This window comes from Pogona vitticeps, chromosome 5, assembly GCF_051106095.1.
Source record: "Pogona vitticeps strain Pit_001003342236 chromosome 5, PviZW2.1, whole genome shotgun sequence".
Taxonomy (NCBI): domain Eukaryota; kingdom Metazoa; phylum Chordata; class Lepidosauria; order Squamata; family Agamidae; genus Pogona; species Pogona vitticeps.
The window spans coordinates 45,446,268-45,463,132 of NC_135787.1; the positions used below are offsets into that span (position 1 = coordinate 45,446,268).

The 16,865-nt window shown below is 41.0% G+C and overlaps 1 protein-coding gene across 4 annotated transcripts in view; it reads right to left on the reverse strand.

The window, feature by feature from the left end:
• The window catches only part of TMEM154 (transmembrane protein 154), a 39,560-nt gene extending 23,225 nt beyond the window's left edge, over positions 1 to 16,335 (reverse strand). For 2 of the 4 annotated variants that reach the window (XM_078394781.1, XM_020781341.3), the window contains exons 1-2: positions 13,513 to 16,335; positions 6,384 to 6,610 (exon numbers count right to left, since the gene is read on the reverse strand). In XM_078394781.1, coding sequence (XP_078250907.1) covers positions 6,384 to 6,447 — 64 coding nt within the window. In that variant the 5' untranslated portion in view covers positions 6,448 to 6,610; positions 13,513 to 16,335. Of the gene's footprint in view, positions 1 to 6,057; positions 6,143 to 6,383; positions 6,611 to 13,512 lie in introns of those variants that run through there. The other 2 variants (XM_020781344.3, XM_020781345.3) reach the window with 2 other exon arrangements.
• Between the last annotated feature and the right edge of the window lie 530 nt (positions 16,336 to 16,865).

The following is a 16,865-nucleotide window of genomic DNA, read 5'->3' on the forward strand; positions in this document are numbered from 1 at the left end:
TTGAGTTTGAGACCCCTGCTTTAGGGAAACTGGATATGGTGTATTAAAGTGGCATCAAGGAAGAATATACTGTATAGCGCTGGCACAGTAGGGGGAAGATCCCAAGCCAGCCTACTCCAATCTGGCACCTTCCAGAGGTGTTCCAGGACAGGGTCCCACCAACCTCTTCAGTATATGGGGTTGACTGTGAAAGATGAGATTTGCAGCCTGACAATCTGAAGGAGGCTAGGATGGGGAAGGGTGGGCTGGACCTTGGGAGTGTGTTGATAATGCACGGGCCACACTAATTATGATCATGTTAATGGATCGGAAGGAAAAGAACAGTTTCTTAAAATAAGAACTCTCCCCATGCTGGGAGTTACCTATAATAGGAAAGCATGCAACAGTGAAAGCCAGGAAGGTGGGAGTGGTAGGTAAGTAAGCAAATGCCTTTCTCTTTTTTGAGCTGTTCGTAAAGCAAGGCACATTAAATTTATCTTTTCCTAATTCTAGGAGGGAATCATATTGTTGTGGCATGTTCAGAGTCACTAAAATTGCATTTCTAAAACAGCGTTTACCAAACCTTTATTCTGCAACTATGCCACCCCCCCCCAAAAAAAGGCCTAAATCTTAAAAAAGACATAACCTATCCCCACCACTACCACCATATTCTCCTTGCAGTGTAACACAGAGAAATGAAAATGTGTTTTTCGGACCTTTGGAAATTAAAACAGCCATATCAATTAAAACAGTGTCACACATACAGAGCTGGACCAAGATACTTTGCTGCCCGGGGTGAATGAAAGGGCATCCTCCCACATTCCATATAGACACTTGGACTGGATGAGTGGTTAAATCATACCTCAGAACAGGTGACAGGGTTGTGTCCTCCACCCTCCTGAGGCAGCAGCTAGTTTAGACATCCACATGACAGGCTGTGTGGCAGCGGAGAGAATACCCCACCCCAGCATATGCTGCAAATACCGCAGTCTTCTGATGATAAGGTCATTCCTCCACACATAAGAGCTCAATAATGGATATCTATCTGACACAACCACCTGTACCCAGAGGACCACCACCACCTGCCAGCCCAGCCAGCACAACCCATGGCTGTGCTGACTTGAGGTGTTCGGTTAGTCCACATAACCATTTTTCAAACCACCTCTTTTATACTTATAAAAGTAACTATGTAGCTATGCCGTCATTGTTGCAAAAAGAAATGAATTACAAATAACTAGTTATTTTCCACATCTTACTCTCAGACTCTGGAAGAAGATAGAAGCCTTCCTAGCTTACTTTCTAAGAGCTGAAAGATGCAGCTGCTTTTAAAGAGCTGTGACTCCTGTGTAAAAAAAAACTGCAGGAACCAGGAAGGATAAGACGGGGGGGGCCTCCATTCTATTTGCAGCTGGACGGACATCCCTCAATATCCAGTCTGTTTTCAGCCATACCTCTTTTCTGCTGGCTTGTTGGGCACACTTTCTTTCCAGTGGCAAACAGAGCTTGAAAAAGTCTTTTTGGGGGCGATGATGCTGGCCGTGCAAATCTAGGAACTGCAGTCCAAATAAGCAAGTTTTCAGGTTCCTAAATTATTGTTTCTGATAGCTGTTTGCTAATTTTCCTATCTCTTTGGCATTATTTTGACTGACTTTTGTCAATCTTGGTTGTATCATCTCTCCAGGTATTTCCAAATAGCAGGTTAGGGCAAGATGATGCAGATATTTGACTCATCAGCTGGAATAATCCCAGATCAACTGAGCCATTAAGTGGCTCGTTCTCTAAAAAGTTCAATAATTTTAAATTATAAAATGTATTTAAGATTCTTTTTTAAATACCTGTTCTAATGCTGCAGATTAGAAAGCAATGTGGGTTTTTAAACAAAATTATTTTCCCCCTTTAACAAAAGAATGTAGAACAAGTTGTAAATTTGAACATCCTATTGTTAGAGGGCAGAAGTTACAGAGTTTTCATTCCCACCCTGTTTGCCCACTTAAAAAAAAAAAACAGATTTGGATCCTCTTAATTACTCTTCCATTCATAAGAGGAGGATATTGCCAGCTATTTCCCCTCTCTTTGTAATTCTTGCATACTATTCTAAAAAAATTTGGGGGGGGGGGGGGCAGGGATGGCAGAGAAGTAGGAAATCCCATTCTGTGAACATAAACCAGCTTTTTTCTAATTTGGAATTCTGTAGTCATTTTGCACTCCGGCTTCCATAATGCCAGAGCATAAGCCATACTGGATAGCATGTATGGAGTTCAACACATCTGGAAGAAAGCTGGTTAGGGAAATCTGACATAAACTCTGTTCCACCCAATATAGAAGAGGAGGATGCAAAGCAGCTTGCTAGGAAATGACAGTGGGAGGAGGCCACTGCCCTCATGTGCTACTAAGATATTCCCTAGAGGGATGTGATTGGTCATTGTTGGGAACAGAATGATGGACTAGGTGGGCTTCTAGTCTGATCCAGCAGGGCTTGGCTTACGTTCTTTCTTGTTTCCAAGAATTATAACATGCAAGTTCTGTGTTGTTACTCTTTCATTAATGAACAAGGATTTGGAGATGATACAAACAATGGCATTGATGATCAGGAATCCGGGGATGGTACAAACAATTGTATTTTCTGACCATTTCAGACAATTTGAGGCAGATTCAGGCCAGCAGTACTGATCCATATTAGAAATATTTTTCAAACCACAATTGACCAAAAAATAAAAAATAAAAACCTTGGGCATCAGCCTATCAAGACTTCCAGCACTGGGCTATGTCAAAATTAGAGACCTACTCTGACTTCTCAGAAGCCATATTCATCTCAAAGGCTTCTGTTTTGTTCAGAACAGTAAAAGAAAAGAAAAAAAAACCTCCAGTCTCACATACATTTTTCAAAGTTAGTAAGTATTAAATAGTCAGGTTACTTGGAACCTGTCTGAGCAAGAACTCTTTTTACTGTCTTTAGAGTTTCACTTTCGCAACAACTTCCTTAGAAAGTTTTAATGTTTATAAGCTAAATGTCATGTCTTTTGCAAGAATGTGGCAGCAGTAGCACAGCTGACATCTCTTAATTTTTTTTAGAACTGCAGATCTGGAAGGGATCCTATGGATCATCGAGCCTAGCCCCTATCAAGGAGACACAGTGGAGAATCAAACTCCCAGACTCTGGTGCCACAACCAGGTACCTAAACCACTAAGCTATCCAACAGTTCTATGAAGAATAGTTTTGACTCTTTACTTGTTAAGGTAGTAGGCGTATTAGTCTAAGAATGGAGTTCCATATTTTGGATGCTACTGAAAAATCCCCCCCCCCAGCAATAATCACCCAAAGGAGTGCCTCTGAAGCAGATATCACTAGCTTCATGACCAACCGGGCAGGACAAGAAGCAGAGCTCCAGCCCCCAGACCCATTGCAAGTCACTCCAGCAGCTCAACCAAACTGATAGGGATTGGAAGCCCACTACAGTATCTGTTCCACAGAACCCCTTTCATGGTTAGGGCCAATACACGGCACATGAGGGCTGAGCCTTGCTTTTAAGGAGAATTGCCACTCTGAAGGATTTCAGGAATAGCACCTGTTTTCTGCCCCCCCCCCAAAAAATTGTTGGCAAAGAGAGTCCAGGGTGGTGTGTCCAGGAAGAACACAAATGAGTGGTATGGACATGTGGCCCATGGACTATAGGAGACCAACCCCAATGTAAAAGAAAATAACACTTCCAATATCCAATATGTTTAAGGCTTCTAAAAGTTAAGACCAGATATTTAAACCGAGCCTGGAAACAAAATGGCAGCCAGTACAGTCCATGCATTTATTTATTTATTATTATATCACTCAAGAATCCTAGTTCCCTGGATGGTGAACATCACAATAAAGACAGAAAGACAGAAAAAAAGAAAGACAGAAAGAAAGTAAAAGAAAAACAGAAAGAAAAAGTAAAAGAAAGACAAAGAAAGAAAGTAAAAGAAAGAAAGATGTAAAGAAAGACAGAAAGAAAGAAAGACTAAAACCACCTCATAATAAAAGGAAACTAAAAACATGCCTGCTTGGAGGTTCTGGAAAGTAAGGTAAAGGTAAAGGTTCCCCTTGACATTTAGTCCAGTCGTGTCCAACTCTAGGGGGTGGTGCTCATCCCCGTCCCCAAGCCATAGAGCCAGTGTTTGTCCGAAGACCGTTTCTGTGGTCACGTGGCCAGCGTGAATAGACACGGAACGCCATTACCTTCCCACCGAGGTGGTACCTATTTATCTACTGCATTTACATGCTTTCGAACTGCTAGGTTGGCAGAAGCTGAGACAAGCAATGGGAGCTCACTCTGTCATGTGGATTCGATCTTACGACTGCTGGTCTTCTGACCTTACAGCACAGAAGCTTTTGCGGTTTAACCTACAGTGCCACCACATTCTTTGTTCTGGAAAGTAAAGTCCCCACCCCCCAAAAATATTTTTTTTCCATTTCCAACCATGCTCAGCAAAATAACTACAGCAGGCTTCACAAGACGGAATCAATTCTCTTTGGAGACCTCACTATTAATAAAAGCTCCCATATGCAATACTGAGCTGATACAATGTTGTTGAAAGGTACTGTACTGTATACCGCTTTTGCAGTGAATGAATCTTCAGATGAACTGTAGCCTGGGTTTAGCCAGGCGCATGCTGTGTTTCCCTCCACCTGCATCACATCTAGTTTCTCACCACTCCAGACTTCTCAGGGAAAAGGAAAGAAACAACAAAGAACTGAACTGGTTGCAATCAGTAGAAGAGGCAACAGTTGTGTCAATTACCAGAGTCATCTTATCTCAGAAATTGATTCCTCCACTGACAGGAACATTAACAATGTTATAAAGTTCCACAAAGACCATCTGAAAACCAGTTTGTATTCACTATGCATTAGGAATGGGCTAATTAACAAGTACTCCATGCTTGTAAAGGTCAGGTGTCACCAAGAGCCCAAACCTTACCAGGCAAAGATGTGTCTAAGACAAAAAAAAATCCTTTCATTCAAGTTATCTTGCATAAGTGGCTGATGGTTCAAATGCTATTCTTCCATAACAACAGTTTTTTCCATATCTTTTTGGAGTTTTCAAGTGTTTCCCCCTTGCTACTGATTTCATTTGTTTCCCTGTGTTTAGGATTTTATCAAGATTTAAGTCAGCATTCACCAAATTCTCACCATGCAAATATGTTGGGCTCTGACTCCCTCCACCCTATGATGATGAGGTAATTATGGGAGTTGGACACATCTGGAGGGCACTAGACTGAGAAAATCAGATTACACCCATGCTCATCCTAGCATTTCCAAAAGAACTGATATCTTAAGTTCTACATCTACAACTCAAATGTACTGACTAGTGAATAATCACACCCTCCAAGGAATTTAGTAGAACTTACAGTACATCTAGATAAATATGCACAGGATTCTACTGTAAATGTGAACAGAGACCAGGAGCAAGTACTTTTTTTAACAGTACAGCAATGTAAAGCAGAAACAAATCTGTGAGATATGTGTGTTGACATTTAAAGCATTGAAAAACTCTGGGAAAACAAACCTCGAGTTAACTTCCTGGAGTGCTGTGGCAAAGCAAGCCTTTGTGGGAAATTAGACTTGAGTCTCCTAATACAAGGGAATAGCCCTCCCATTTCAGAGGAGGTGGTGTAAAGTTTCTGGATTTAGGGACAGCATATGCATATGCCCTTTTATAAATATATAATTTGTAGGTTAAAAGCTAACATAACAACAGCTTTCTCTCTCTCTCTCTTACTTAAACTATATATCAGAGACACAGCCTCACATACATACAAGTAAAGCTAGGGCACTGTTTTCTCTCATTGTTTTGAAATTAGAAAGAAGCCATTTCTTGTGGTCCTCTGAAAACAAACAAAAAATGAAATAAACAAACAAACTACTTGAATGACACTACCCCTAGACAGCAAGTTTGCATGTTGGATATTTCTAGGTGCTTCTATCAGTATAGTCATCAGATATATCATAATATGTTGTTAATTGACAGGTTGCTGTCTCATTCATTATACGTATTTATTTAGAGACAACTGCCATTAAGTTCAGTGGGATTTCTTCCAGCTACTCACGTCTATGACTGCAGCCTTAGAAACATGCAGACTCAGACACAAACAGGTCTTAAAGTCATACCACACAACTCGCAGTGGGTCAGAGACAAACGCTTCAGATACCTCTTAACACACAGGACGTCCCATTCAAAGTGGATACACAGAGAGAAAAGCGAGCAGAGTTGGGAAGCAAAGCTTAAAGAAACAGGGCAAGTTTGTACAAACTGCCTTTACAAGGATCCACATTTTCTAGGCGTGACGCTTCGAAACAGTTGTATAGCCCACAGCATAGAAGTGTATGTGCATAGTTTTTTCCTATACAATGAAAAGGGCATGTCCCTACTTACCATAGCAGGGAAGTCTTTCACTCAGTAACAGAAGGAAAGACAACACGAACTGGTGCTCTTGCATGTTATCCTCTCTGTGACCAGGTACGATACTGCTCTCATGCTTCCTTCACTTTACAGAACATGCACATTTCCTGTTTCCTGCCTTCGTGGTGAATATGTAAGATGCCTTAAGGAGATGTACAACATTTGATTGTTTTTAGGAAGTGATGTAATTCAGTTTGGGCCTGTCAAATGAGAAATGATTGCAACAGGTTGCTTTCAAAGCACTGATTCAGCTGAAGAACAGCAATGAGGTTAGACCGTGTCAGAATCTTGCAGCCTTCTTCTGGTTTGAAAACTTGACCCTTTCTCAGTTGGATTACAATATTACAAGCATATTTCTCTAGCTAATATAAACATAATTTTTCTTAGGACTGTTCCACTTATTTATTCTCAAAGTACTGAGTTAATAGTACCCACACGCCATTCCCTTTATCTCAATTCATCCAGTACTTTTGTCCATGGGTTTCCACACCTTTTTAAACCTTCAAAATTAGGTACTTTTCCTGTATTGATTTGTAGTGGGGGTGAATTTTACATGGAAACAGCTTTCTAGTCAGGAGCTTTGAATTGTGCTCAATCACCACTCAAAAACAAACAAAAAATCCAATAGAGAAGTTATTGTTTTAAATATTTCTGCAAAAATTTTAAGAAGGTTTTTTTAAGTGATGCTGATTTCAAAGAGAATAGTTTGTGTGTAGTGAGAATTCCCCTGTGGGAAGCTTTCAGTTGGCAGTAAAACCAAACAACCAGTAGAGTAACTCATCTATTAAATATTTCTGCAATATTTTTGGAAGAGTTCTTTAAAAGATGCTGATATTGAGAAGACAGTTTTTAAAAATAAGTGTGGACATAAATCCTGATAAACCATGCATTCATTCAGTAGAAAAGGGGATAGAATAAATTGTCTGTATGGGTTAGCTTTTAACATGGCAGTTAGGGTGTCTTCAAATAATTGTATGCTTGAAGCTGAGATCCAGAAAGCAACACATAATTCCATAGAGGTCCCTATGTATGTATTTGTACTGCTTATTGTCCTTTCTGGCTCCTTGTGTGCACCGATCCTGTCTCAGTTGGCTCCCCTCAGACTCCCACTCCTAATCTTAAAGTTATAGTATAAATTTTTGGGGAGCATATCCTGTGATATACCAGCAATGTATTCCTTTTTCTTTTATAAAAACATTGTATGTTGTTTTAACTAGCTTTTGTAAGCTGCCTTGGGATTTTACCTTGTTCTGAAAGGTCCTTAAATGTTCCTTAAACATAGCACATCCTTAAATACATAAAGAAAGTTGGGTGCCAGTATATGTGCAGTAAAGAAAGCAGCATGCATAAGTCTGTAAGCAAGTATAAGTAAAGATATGGTTTCTTTCTACTACAAATGTCTCAGAGTGAGTTATTGAGACTGCAAGTGCAAGTTAAGGAGTGGACTCTGGGAAACTTGTAGCAATTCTAGTCTGTAGATCTCTGTACGTCTACTTTATAGCAAAAGGGAATGTTACCAAAAATTGAAAACTCTACAAAAATTCCCACTATGGATTAGTAGCTGGGATTATTTGGATTGCTAATTAGAAGATTTTTATAAGATTACCAACTCTCAGATTACTACTGATATTTTAATATTAACATATATAATATATAATATATAAAAATATTTTTCCATCCCTGTTTAGATGGCCACACCCAAAGTTGGAGTACCCTTAATGAAATCTAACCTGCAGTAGGAAAGGAACAAGAAAAAGAACTAATAGGTTACCATTTTTGACCAAGGCTAGACACTGGATTCTAGCAGATGTAAGACTACTGCTTCAGAACCAGAGCTCAAAAAATAACTTTGGGAACTGCAAGTCCCAGAATTCCCAGTCAATAGGGAAACAGCTCAGTAGTCAAGTAGACGCTTTGCATGCAATATACCCCAGGTTTAATTCCCAGCATTTTGTAGGGCTGAGAAAGACACCTGTGTGGAAACCATGGAGAGCAATGCAGGTCAAATAGAAAGTGCCAAGCTAAATGGACGAAAGCTCTGTCTTGGTATGAGGCAGATCACTACATTCCTCTTTTTCCAAGCCAACTTCCTGACTCAGTCGTGTAAGGACCACATTTATAGAGACACCCTTGCCCCTTAAATGCAAACAGTGCCGTGTGTGCATAAGCTAGCAGAATACCCAAACCCCAAAGTTCAAATAACTTCAAGAAAAATGGTCTTTCTGGATATGTTATTGAAACGACACAATTGTCTACTGTAGCAGACTTGGAAATAATATTTTAAATCGGCATTGCTAATTGGTATGTTTCTGTTGGATATACAAATGTGAATGTAACATCCTGAAAGGGAGAACAAAGTTTCATCCACTTCGTAAAAGACCCAAAGGCAAGGTTGCTTTAAAATAAAAAAAGCATATTCCATGAACTGTTCAGTGTATCACAAGATTAAAGTTTGTTTAGAGCAGCATATTATATCCAGAGAGAACTTGTGAGCGCTTGTGTAATGCTGCATGTTGATTTTAAAAAGCAGTAGCCTTGGATATTATTACATTATACATATTTTTATTTAAACAATGACACAAAAAAGCGGGAGAAAGCACAGCTGCCTTAGGGGAAGCAGTTGTACACAGATGTTCACGGTTAAGACCTTCTCTGTCAGCCAGGGAGGAAAACAGACACAATGAAAGTGTTAGGAACACTAGAAAGCAGCTACAAGGAAATGAAGGTGACTCTTACAGGACAGCACTACTGGCAGAAAGAAATGTTGAGATTAATAGGGAGGGTGGCTGTTATTTCTTTGCTTCTTTTTCCCTGGTTTTACTAGATCAACCTGAAAGCAACACAAATTCAGAGGGTCATTGACTGAAAAAGCACGTGTCATGTCAACATCTGTGAAAATTCTAATTATATTCTGGATGTCAAGTTTCTTTTGGACTGTAATTCATACTATGAGATCCTGGTTCTCAGTCCCTCTCTTACACTTAAGCACATACCTACACAATACCCAATTGCGGGGGGTGGCAGTCATAATATATAAACTGGCTCTGACTTTTCTGATTAATTGTTTTATCCAGAATCCATGTCATGGTTTCTGATTTCCTATAAAGCAGATGGTATAGATGCCCCTTAATAGAAATAGAGCTTGGAAAAGGATTTTTAAATTTTATTTTGTTATTTATTTATTAGAACTCTCAGCCCTCCCATCTAGAGCTGTTTCAATCCAGAAAAAGTAGCAGGCAAGTTACTTGTACGCCAGTTGCACCAAAAATATCCTGGGTTATCAGAGCATGTAGCACAAATTCATCATGTACATAGCGTATGCCTCCATCCTCAGTCTGAACTAAAACTGCTGGCTGGCAAAAGAGCCAGAAAGTACATTCTAAAGAGGCTCCCCCCACTTTGATTAGTCGAAACCCAAGAGGTAACTAATCTTTCTTGGCTCTGTGCAGCTGGAGCGATTAATCTTTCTTAAAAATTGCCTCTTTTATAGGTCATCAGTTACAGTTTCTCAGCTATTATCTCTGAGAAATAGGTCAATGATTCATTTACTGGCCAGCTTGTTAATGGATTTACAATCCTAGTATTAATCTGCCAGCTAACAACTGAGCCAGTTGTTTGTTTATTAGTGGCTCAAGCATATATCAGGTTGCTTGACTCGATAACAGCCCTGAAACAAAGAGACACGCCAAGCAGAAAGGAGAAGGAAATTGCTAAAGAAGAAATTTAGATGACAAACCGACTAACTCTAAACACAGTTACTGAGTAGTAAACTATGCTGATCTCCTCTGAATTTACTTCCCAGTAGGTACACTGAGGCTGGCTGCCAAACTTGCTTAACAAACCAATCTTCCCAGATCAAGGTGCTAAAAGCTGATAACCTCACACTTTCTCCACGAGATAAGTAATAAAGACAGAAGGAGTTTGGCCAGAGTTCAATAGCTGGCTTCACCACAGCTTGCATTATTGTGTTGAGCCTTGGAATAGATAGATGAATGCTAGGGAGCTGTGACTTGCAATGTTGGCAACCCCTCCCACCGTCTCGGCCTCCAGGCATGGACACAACTGCCTGGGGGAGGATGAGCAGGAGGAGAGAGTGGTATTGCCTCCCCACCCCCAGGAAGAGAAAGTTGATGCTTTCTAAAAAGAAAGGGGGGGGGGACTAGGAAATTGAATAGGAACAGGAGTAGTCCCCATTTATTTTCCTAACACCCGCTAGCAGATTTTACTGCTAGATTTCAGTGACCTCTATATTTTGGTGTTTTTTAGCAAAGCTGTCGCAGTGGCCTCGCCCTGTTTATGGTTCTGGAATCCTAGATAACCGCGTACATACAAAATGAGAGTGAGAAATTATGCTAGCGTATGCAGAGTGCCTTCCATTAATCACTGAGTTATAACTAGATGCGACATCAGAGAGAGTTACAGTAGAATCTCACACTTTTAAAACACAGTTTAAAAGCAGCTGTGTGTCAGAGGAAAATCCCACTGATTCTGCAGTGCTAAGGGACAACTCTTTTCTACTCTGCCAGTTCCCCAGGCTTCCTTTAAGCACAATTATCTAAGAGACTGGCTTGTCTCAGTAAGAACCTGCCCAGTTGCTAAAATTTAGTAAGACTTCAGAGGCTTGCTGGATGCGCATGGAGAGAAGGCTTTGGTTCATGTTGCTTCCAAAGTGTGGAGTACACTGCCATCAGTTCCCACTTGCTCTCACTGCCTTATAAATATGTTTTAAAAGTGCATTTTCAAAATTCGGACTTCTAAATAGTTTCAAGGCTGTACACTGCCTTGATTGTTTGCACACTAAGATGGTATATAAATCCAAATAAACCAATAAAATTAGAAAAATAATCTCCTTTTCTACAACAGAATACACATTCCCAAGAAAACTCATGGATGAGAGCAGCAGAAGCAAATGTCACATCTATTCCTCTGATTATGATTATGCTTTGGTTTCAATGGCTGAAATTCTGTTGCACAACTCCATAGCCTTAAATGACATTCATTCTGAAAATTGCTGCTGCTGGTCCCACCACCAGGATCAGGACCATCAGAGGTGATTTTCTGGCATTAAAGGATCCCCCATTTTCAAGGTTTCCAAAGGCTTCCTCAGGTAGGAAGAGATCCCTAGAAGCTTCAGAACCTGAAGGGCAATAGGAAGAGTAATGTCTGTGGCTGGTCACATTATCACCATTTACGACTGTGCAGTTGCACAACAGGATTTCAGCCACTGAGTTTAAAATGTAAAACTGCACATGATCAGATTTCTTTTTAGGGAAGGGGAGATCAGCATACAGAAACAGAGTTGGTCAGTACGTTCCATATCAGATAAATAGAAACAGTTTGGAAACATGGAATATTGGGAGAGAAGACAGAAAGGTTCATTTGTGCCCCACAACTGAATATTACAAATAGGTTGCTAAAGCCCCCCCCCCCCCCGGGCCAGTGTGTAGAGTGTAAAATTACCAAGCTGCACCTCTGATGGGAATGCAACAGCAGTATCATATTCATAGCAACTTCAGGTCTTCTGCTCTTGGCCTCCTCCCTGAAATTCAAATTCCAGACGTGTGCATTTCAGCTCTTCTTTCACATGTCAGGGCCAAGCAGACAGATCTCTGAAGGTACAAGTTCCAGCAAGATTGGGACCAGCATCAGGGTGGAGCTTTGTTCAAAGGAGATTTTTCTGGAGGTTTAATCTGAGGGGCAAAACAGGGTGTAGGCTCCCCAGAGAGGCCTGGGTAGAAGAGCAGCAGGGTCTCAGGAGCAAATGACACAAGGGCAGATGGGCACCGGCACTGGTTGTAAGGCTGGAAGGCTAGAAAACAAACGGAGAACTAGCCATTCTTGTTTTTCCCCCACTTGCTTGCCTAGAGCACTCAAAGTGGAAGCTCAAATCTTTTAAAAGTCCCTTTTTGATATTAGAGTCGACTGATTATTTTTCACCTCAAAGATTTAACTAAAGCAAGCCACCAATGATCATAAAATATATTTCCTTAAATCCAGTGCTTATAGGGAGAAAGGGAAGCTGCTGTTGTACACTGGGAAGCAGAACTATACATATTCAGAAGTACTCTCTTTTGTACTCTGCTTAAGTACTATGGGCATTTACTTCTGTGACTGATTTTTCCTTAGTAAAAAAAGTGAGATCAGAGTCCTCTTGTTGGTGCAAATGAGCAGAACCATGGACATTATACTCTAAATGCCTTGTTGTTTATTGTGCGGCAATCTATCTGCACTTACTTTCTGTTCCTGCAGTGAAGACATATGGAACTACCCTGTTTTCCCGAAAATAGGACCTAACCTGAAAATAAGCCCTAGTATGATTTTAGGATGCTCGTAATATAAGCCCTACCCCAAAAATAAGCCCCAGTGAAGTGAAACCCCGCACTCCACCATTGTGCAGCAACCAGAAGAAGATGAAATGACCGTATTTGAATAAATGTAGGTTGTTGTACATGAAAAAAAAATCCCTTGAAAATAAGCCCTAATGTGTTTTTTGGAGCAAAAATTAATATAAGACCCTAACTTATTTTCAGGGAAACAAGGTAGGTTGGCTATGCTACAGGCTTTCCAAATTCTGACCACAACCTCATCACTTCATGCACACCAAATCCTCAGTTTCAGTTTGTGAAATGCTGGAGAAGATGGGGTAGCAAAAGGCAAATGTTTATGTACGTACATATGTACGTACGTATGTATTTAATTTCATTTCTATACCGCCCATCTGGCAGCTAAAGCCACTATATATTTAGTGCAGCTATAATCGATTTTTATTCTGTCATGGAACTCAACCAGACACTGACCACACCTGCTTATCTTCAGCATCATGTGCCCTTAGACTCCTGCTCAGGTGGACAATACACGGTCCACATGCCACAAGTGTCCCCCACTGTTCATGCGCACATTCATTCACGTTCCCATTGCATCAAAGTTGCTGTTGAAATGCCAGCAGTGGGATGGGGAAAACAAAACCCTCTGCTTTTACATTAAAACAAGATGCATACTCCCTGTGTGCCTTGTTTACAAGAATTTCACTGCTAGATGTCTTCTAGATGCACTACCTTTAAACTTGCAAACAATGTTCAACCAATATAGTGGGGTTTGTTACCTTTGGTGGGTGAAGGCCTCCAAATTTCCAAAAGTCATCCACTTTTGTAATATAGGGGCAGGAGAACCAGAAAAAGCACTGGTCTTCCTCCTTCTCTTCTGCAACATGAAGGAGCTCACTGCAATGAGCACTAGGCTGAAGTTCGGCTTCTGAATGATCTTAATAAGTATACTCTACAGCAGTGGTTCTTAACCTTGGGTTACTCAGGTGTTTTTGAACTGCAACTCCCAGAAATCCCAGCCAGCACGGCTGGTGATGAAAGCTTCTGGGAGTTGCAGTCCAAAATAACTCAAGGTTAAGAACCACTGCTCTACAGTACACCTGGCTTGAGTTTCCACTCTAACTGATATATATGACCCACATTCGAAATGTAACTACTCATTACAGGTGACCTTGTCCTCAGACTGCACCACACCTAGGAAGAAAGACAATTCACAAAACAGAACAGAGTGATTCACAGCAAAAGGTCTAAGAAGTCATCTGGCCTTGCAGCTGCTTCTGTCTGCAAGATGAGCATAACATAGAGTACGCATTGCTCACCACAGAATTTCTCAAGAACGGGATTTTGTCATATGCGAATGATGGGAGTTCATATTTTACATTAGCCATATACTCTAACTGTGGGAATACATGCCAGTTTCCATACACATGCACACCCTTCAAGTCCACAGTGAGGCTTGCAAACAACACAGTTTCTTTCATTCTTCTTTCTCCTGTGCTGCTTTGCTGAACAACATAGAAACCTCTTGGCAGCACCCCTAAATAGTCTTGGCTACGGATTTATGTTGCTGGTTGGTTTAATTTTTGTTTGCAGTAAGTCATGTTTTAACTGGTAGATTTAGAGGAGGGCTACATCAAATGACCAAAAACAAAACAAAACAAAACAAAAAAACAAACACATTATTGGCTGCCCAAATGGCAACTCTCTACCCAGCTCTTCTCTAGTGTTATATACACAGTGGTGTGGTGTAACATTTTGAAGTGCAAATGCTCCTCAAGGCAATCCATATATGAGTCATTACCCAAAGAAGAGTCCAAAATACTGACTGAAATCTAGTGGTAAATCACAACTAGAGTAGGCCCATGGAAACAGTGGAACTTATGGATATGTTGGCTCACAGATACCACTGATTCAATGGGTCTACTTTAGTTGCAACTTGCTACTGGAGTTCAGCCACTGTCGATTATGGAACACACACACACACACACACACACACACACACACACACACACACAAAACTAGTATGTTGCCCTGCTCTGTTTCATAAAATCTCCCCCCTTCACACACACACAACTTATATATTGTGAGCTCTCTGGATAAAGGGTTGGATATAACTTGGCTAAAAAACGCCTGGAACTGAGTTTCTAAGGCTGTTGGCAAAATAGCTGCTATTTGATCCTTTGGCTTGTTTTGCTAGATATGCAGCAGGGAACACTTGCACATACATACACAAGAACTACAGATGTTGGTTCAGGAAGTGACCATGCAAAACTACTCTCAGTGACTTCTTAGTTGGTTTCCACTATAGATCTACATAGAACAGCTGCCAAGTCTTAACAGGGCTCAGCGCCAAACCATCAGGTACCTCCCCCAGTCTTCTGGCTTGTTTCTAGTATTTTGGACACCTTCTAAGCACACAAAACAGAAGCAAGCTGGGAAAGCGTGCTGAGCATTGGCATGTCACTCTTGACACCCAGCAACAATATGCTTGCAAAACATCTTGCCTGGGTGCCTTTGTGGCAGCAGCTATCAGCCTGGCACTGTGCCGAAGCAGATGGCATGGGGAGAAGTGAAGCATCATTTTGAACTGTAGGCCATAAATGGCTGGATTGCTGGATGCAAGTCCATTCTCACTTTCAATCCCTTTCTTTTTACATCAGTAGGCAGTGGAGCTGCAACTCATTTGACCCCGAGCTCATTCCCAGAATTATGGTTATGGTGATAGCCATAAGTGGGAAGACTGAAGGCAGGGCAAATGTTTCTTGGGTCATTAATGAATAAATAAAAGTGGCTGTATTGAGTTCATGGCATCCCAATACAAAGTCTTATTTTATCCATGACTTTTCAGTTGCTTATAGTGAGAATATCCCAAGGTGATACAGAACTGTTTTGTAAGAAGAGATTTTCTCTCTGCTTGCTCTTTGATCACAGATCCAAATACTATCTATGGTAATCTCTTGGTTACACTCATCCCTCTGCGCCATGCACACATTCTCCCACACAACTTCCCTATGTGGGGTTTAATCTTGGGCTGTACAAACACTTTGGACAAATCTCAAATCCCAGACCAAATCAGACTGATGAGTTGATGTCAGATGGATCTATAGCAGGCCTGAAGCAACTGGGGAGGGGGAGGATATTATATATTTAAAAACCAAGATCCCGTTGTGCCTTCAATCCACAAACCATGATGGATGCCAGCCACCATTGATCCATTGATGTCTGCTGATTATACGTTTAAACATGAGCTCATCCTATCCCCTTTTTTCTGAGCTAAACTAAATTGTCTACAAAGTCATAGAACTGCAAGGAGACTTTAAAAAAGGAAACTAAAATGGAGACACAGAACAAGCTATTATGCTGTTAAAGGCTACTAGAGGTTCATGGAAGATATTGCAACTATAATATTTACAAAAATATTGATATCGAAAAACATGGTGAGATCATTTCAGAACTGCACAAACAACAGCCCTACAGAATAGTAAAGGCCCAGAATTGATTTTAAACTAGGGCCAGATATTTAGGTTTTTGGGCAGTAATTGTGAGGGGGTGCTGATAAGTATTGAGCCTTTCCCAGAAAAAATTGAGCTAGGAAGCTGTAACTGCCACACTATTCTACATATTCCCCCAGGAAGTCAATGCACTGGCAACATCTGTCCTGCAGCTTCTTTCCGTTTAGTCGTTTAGTCATGTCCGACTCTTCGTGACCCCATGGACCAGAGCACGCCAGGCCCTCCTGTCTTCTACTGCCTCCCGGAGTTGTGTCAGGTTCATGTTGGTTGCTTCGCAGACACTGTCCAGCCATCTCATCCTCGGTCATCCCCTTCTCCTCTTGCCGTCACACCTTCCTAACATCAGGGTTTTTTCCAAGGACTCTTTTCTTCTCATGAGATGGCCAAAGTACTGGAGCCTCAGCTTCAGGATCTGTCCTTCCAGTGAGCACTCAGGGTTGATTTCCTTTAGAACTGATAGGTTTGTTCTCTTTGCAGTCCAGGGAACTCTCAAGAGTCTCCTCCAGCACCACAATTCAAAGGCATCAATTCTTCGGCGGTCTGCTTTCTTTATGGTCCAGCTCTCACTTCCATACATCACGACAGGAAAAAACATAGCTTTGACTATTCGGACTTTTGTT